The sequence below is a fragment of the Aplysia californica genome, unplaced genomic scaffold (assembly GCF_000002075.1).
Source record: "Aplysia californica isolate F4 #8 unplaced genomic scaffold, AplCal3.0 scaffold00065, whole genome shotgun sequence".
Taxonomy (NCBI): domain Eukaryota; kingdom Metazoa; phylum Mollusca; class Gastropoda; order Aplysiida; family Aplysiidae; genus Aplysia; species Aplysia californica.
This window is the reverse complement of record NW_004797335.1, coordinates 297,897-302,896: the sequence shown is the minus strand read 5'-3', so window position 1 is coordinate 302,896 and position 5,000 is coordinate 297,897. Positions and strand designations below refer to the sequence as shown.

The window sequence follows — 5,000 nt, the reverse complement described above, 5'->3', positions numbered from 1 at the left end:
CACACACACACACACACACACACACACACACACACACTCACACACACACACAAACACACACATACACACACAAGGACAAACATACACTAACACTTATGTACACACATTTCTACACGCGCGCGCTAAAGAGTCTTTTTGTTGGTTGGCTTTTATTTGTAATTGTGATCGTTGTTTCTCTGCTTGTTTGTTTGTGGGTTTTCTTGTCGTGGAAAAAGAGGGGGGTTTTTAAGGCTTTTTTTTAAGGTGGGATTGGGGTGGGGAGGTGTATCTTTTGACCTCACCAACAATGTCATCGATTTCCGCTTGCACTTTCTTCTGTACGTCCGGGTTCAAAGCCAGGAACAGGAAGATCCAGCCGAGAGTGTGTCTCGAGGTGTCCACACCGGCGAAGAAGACGTCAGACAACATCACGATCACGTGAGAATCGGTGATGGCAGCCTGGGAATAAATGTCACGTGACAGGCTACTACCTTTGTATTACAGAGTTCTATCTGTCCAGTGCTTAGTTTATGAGAAATCTGACGTTCAACATGTTGAGTTTCCCAACATGTCAAAATTTTGCGAATGCAATTCTTTGAATGACTTGATAACGACTCCGAACAGTTTTACAATTTTGATAGAACGGATGGCATATATTTCATTTCTGAACTCGTTGTCTTAGTAACTCAGAACGGCCAAAATTGTCTGATAGAATTTTGTAATTCTGAGGTAGCGAGGTGCTGTTGGTGATGACAGACGTTCAACTATAATGATTCTTGGCGCAACTTATTGTCAAATAAAAGAAAAGTGTGTGCGGGGCACAGCGAAAAAAAGTTTGCTCCGAGGAGTGGTCAGGCGTGTTTCAAACCAGCTCCTCATGGAGATAATTAGCAGGAAGACCCTGAGGTGGACGCTGGAATGGAGAGATGAGCAGCTGTGGACATGTGCCGCCTGCTATGATTCTAGCTCTGGATCCAAGTAAATCCAAGTATTGTCAAATGTTTTATCAACTATCGAACTTAAACTCTCCAACTGTTGCACAATGATTTGACCTAATTTGTCGTAACAGATCAAACATATTATAAACACCCGTTAGCTGTATTCTAGAAACATTCCTTAACAAATACAATTTTAAATCTCAGTAAATAGTTTCTACCGGTATAAAAAAAACGTTTACAGCTGGGACAAACTCATTTTTTTTCTAATCGCGACATTATGCTTATTGAACGCCTATTTTGAGACCCTTTAGAGCAAAAAAAGTGTTCACATTGAAATGAATTTCTTGTAACAAGTTTTGCCACGAAAAAGTGGCATTGGTAAGCTGTGACGTAGGCCAAATAATGTGTATGCAAAATGTGTGTGAGAAGCGGGAAGGGTTGTGAACAATTACATTGTCCTTTACGGAAATTTATAGTATTTTATATAAATTTAAGAAGTTAAATATTTTAATCAAACATCAAATGTTGTGGAAAAATATAAGACAAATCGATACAAAACTGCTGTGGATGACAATAATGTACCCGTTAAAATATATTATATTTTAGAATAAGTTGCTGCACGATTTTTGACAGCGCTATAGACATGGTGTAGGTCGTTCCGAAGGCAAGGAACATTTGCCTCCGTTGGGGCGATAGAGGGTTAATTGGAGAAGGATATAGATTTTGGAGAGTATGAGAGAAAAGAAGAGAGTCTTCGGGAGAAGGGCAGAGGGATATGTGCAGAGACGGAGAGAAAAGGGGTGGGGGGGGAGAGAGGAGGAGAAAAGTGGAAAGAGTGAGTGAGAGGGTGAGAAAAAGGGAAACTGAGAAAGAAGGAGAGAAGGAGAGAAAGAGTGAGAGAGTGAGAGAGAAAGAGAGAGACTGAGAGAGAGATAGATAGATAGAGAGAGAGAGAGAGAAAGAGAGAGAAAGAAAGAGAGAGAGAGAGAGAGAGAGAGAGAGAGAGAGAGAGAGAGAGAGAGATAATAGAGAAAATCGACTGGCTGGAATAGAGCACAGAACCTACCTGTAGCGTAGTGTTTTTTTCTTGGGCCAGTTTTCGCTGAGTCAGCAGGATGTCGTCAGCCAGACTTGATACGTCGGTTTCGTTAAGATTTGCCCTGTGTTTATCCAGCTCTTTCTTTATGTAAGCCACAAATTCGCCATTACCGCTTAAGAATTTTCGGAACTTTTTTGTTGGAAAATGCCTCAAAAACGGGAACACATCTTCCCAGTTATTTGTAATGTTGCCTGAACCGTTTGAGATCAATCTGTGAAGTGTTTGGAAATCTTTGTCGTCGACATCGAGAATTCTTCCAAACGAAAGTACGTGTAAGACGTTGAGGACTATATGAAATATGTGCTTCTCTAAGTCAAAAGGGCCTTTTTCTTGTCCGATGTTGTTGACGGCTGCCTCTACGATGTAGTGAATTCTTTCTGCGTGTTGAGATCCTGTCAGGTACTGGCGGAGAGACTGGGCAGAAAGGAAAGGTGGAATATTTATTGTGCAAAGGCAAAAGTAAAAGTGCTCATGGACGAGTAAAGATTTTTAGAGACAATAGTTGAAATCCAGAACTTTTTTTAAAAACGAACACACATTTAAAATGGGCTTGTGGAACATAAGAAACATGCCCCAGACAATCAAACTTGCACAATGTTTTTTTTAAAAGATGAACAATTACCCTCTAAATATACTAGACTGAAGTAAAACACGCAGGCCAGGCCAAGAATAGATGATTCTTAGCAAGGAAAACATATCAACAATATAAGCAGATCCCAAAGAAGCAAGCCTGTGAGTCCAAAAGCCTAGGCTGTTTTACCAAAGAAGCCGGCAAACTAGACAGAGAAATTACGTGACGCTAGAAAACAATTGAAGTCAGTTATTAAATTGGACCTCTCCAAAGACACCTCAACATCCCAGTGGACGCAAAAAAAATACTGACCAGAACGGGTGGTTGACTGGTCATCTGGTGTGGTTTTCTCCTTGTTTCCTATCAATCATCTTTCGTCCTTATCTCTCTTCCTTTTATATGTTTATTACTCTCTTGTAACATCTCTAATCTTCGCATTTACTTGACCTAATTGTGTTGCAAGTACATGTACCTTAAAACACTTTCCAAAAATAAACTGATCAGTGCCATATTTATAACAACAGTGACCTACCAGTCCCAAATTTGATTCTTGACCCAAAAAAGGAGAGAACTCGACCACCTGCGAGAAGAAACGACTGAGGAAAGCAATAACCTGGATCAGAAGAGACGAGATCGTGCGCAAAAAGGCCAGGGACACTAAAGGAATAACACACGTCGTCAGCAATATTAAACAACACAGAATAACAATAGCATTATGGTTTGACCATTTTCCAAGAATGTTTACAGACCAACAAGCATTACGAGCCTTAAGTGCAAGCAACTTACTGGAAAAGGAGAGCAGGTGGGTAGAGAGTGCCACTGGTAGGTCCAACTTCTCTACTTTCCGTCTGTTATTTCTGTCTGTCTCACATTTCCCTAACAAAAAATAATCATTATTGTGCCGATGTGTTTCTCTTTACTCTAACAAACAAACAAACAAATAATCAAACAATGAAAAACAGAGGGAGACCAAGATGTCTCAGGATCGACTCTGCAAAGGACACTCTCAGAGCTCACGAACAGAGCCTCTTCCAAGCCACCCAAATCACAGCTGACACCCATCAGTACCAGCCGAAGGGCTAAAAAGAAAAAAAGGAAGTATTTATTTTTGTTGTTCTTAGCCTTTTTCTTGCCTTCTCGTCTGTCGTTATGTTGCTTTTATCTTGGGTTCTTGGGTTTGTTTTTTTGTTTTTATTTGGTGTTTTTGTTGTTGTTGTTTCTTTGGAGGGAGGGAATAAATGTTGTCTTCTTTTGCCTTTTTAAAATCTAGTACAATTCTGTTAGTGACTATACCTGTATGATAGTCTTCCTCCTAAACTTCACGCCCCCTGAAATTTGTGCAAAAGCGATGTCCTTCCCGTTGTCACTGACGACATCAAGAGACACAATGTGAGGTTTGTTGGCGAAATCGTCGCCACTGTTCACGTAGGCCTCTGTCATGGCTTCGATGCTGGAAATAACAACGGTGGGTTTTGGACCTAGGTACATGGTGAACACTGGCCCGTACTTGTCTTTCCATTCTGTAGCCTTGTCGGCCAGGCCAATACCTGCGGTGAATGAAATAGTTTTGTTTTCGTTTTGTTTTGCTTTTTGGTTTTGAGGAGAGTAACCTATAGAAGGATGATGATGATGATGATGATGATGATGATGATGATGATGATGATGAGACTTTCATCGTTCTGTTGCACTTGAATGTGTATCTACCCCACCCCCTTTCGAAATTTAATTTGTGCCAGTTCTGAGTGAGCTCTCAACACTATGTGAGACCAATTTTAACGTATTTATACTCTCAGCCAGGACCATGCCAGTAACTAGTTAGCGTTTCTTTTTTCTTTTTCCGAGCTTCGGCTCTTTAAGATATTATTGTCCAAATCGCACCAATACGTTCTCATATGCTATGTTCTTGATGAAGCTTTACTGGCAAAACGTTGAACATCTAGGCCTATACGAGCATTTGAATAAATACGACCAATCCTATCTAAGTCTCAAGTATAATTTTTTCTACTTTAAAACATGATGATGATGAGGAGGAGGAGGAGGAGGATGATGATAATGAGTCTCCTACTGGCTAGACAGAATTTTCAACCCCTAGTCCCGACTTCTGTGGCAACCATTGAGTCAAGAACAATTTACATGTCCTTCAAAAAATTAAAACACTGAATGAAAAAAGACAAATTACAGACAACACCAACATTTTAGCCATTGACGTGGTAGACATGTGCAACAACATCCCACACAAAGAAGGAGTGGAAGCCTGCCATTTAAACCTCACTAGCCTCACCACACATACCACGTGTCAAATAAGAGAAATGTGTGCTCCTGGAACAAATACTTCCCCCCCCCCCAATACAACCTTCTCATACATACGAAAGACACAACGTATCTTCCATGCCCACAAAACAACTTCCTAAAA

General features: G+C 40.6%; 1 protein-coding gene across 1 annotated transcript in view; it reads right to left on the bottom strand.

Annotated features, from left to right (window-relative positions):
* LOC101860242 (steroid 17-alpha-hydroxylase/17,20 lyase) overlaps positions 1 to 5,000 on the bottom strand; it is an 8,776-nt gene that overhangs the window by 3,020 nt on the left and 756 nt on the right. Inside the window, exons 2-4 of the mRNA XM_035968512.1 lie at positions 3,881 to 4,221; positions 1,941 to 2,430; positions 232 to 470 (exon numbers count right to left, since the gene is read on the bottom strand). Coding sequence (XP_035824405.1) covers positions 232 to 470; positions 1,941 to 2,430; positions 3,881 to 4,221 — 1,070 coding nt within the window. The remainder of the gene's footprint in view (positions 1 to 231; positions 471 to 1,940; positions 2,431 to 3,880; positions 4,222 to 5,000) is intronic.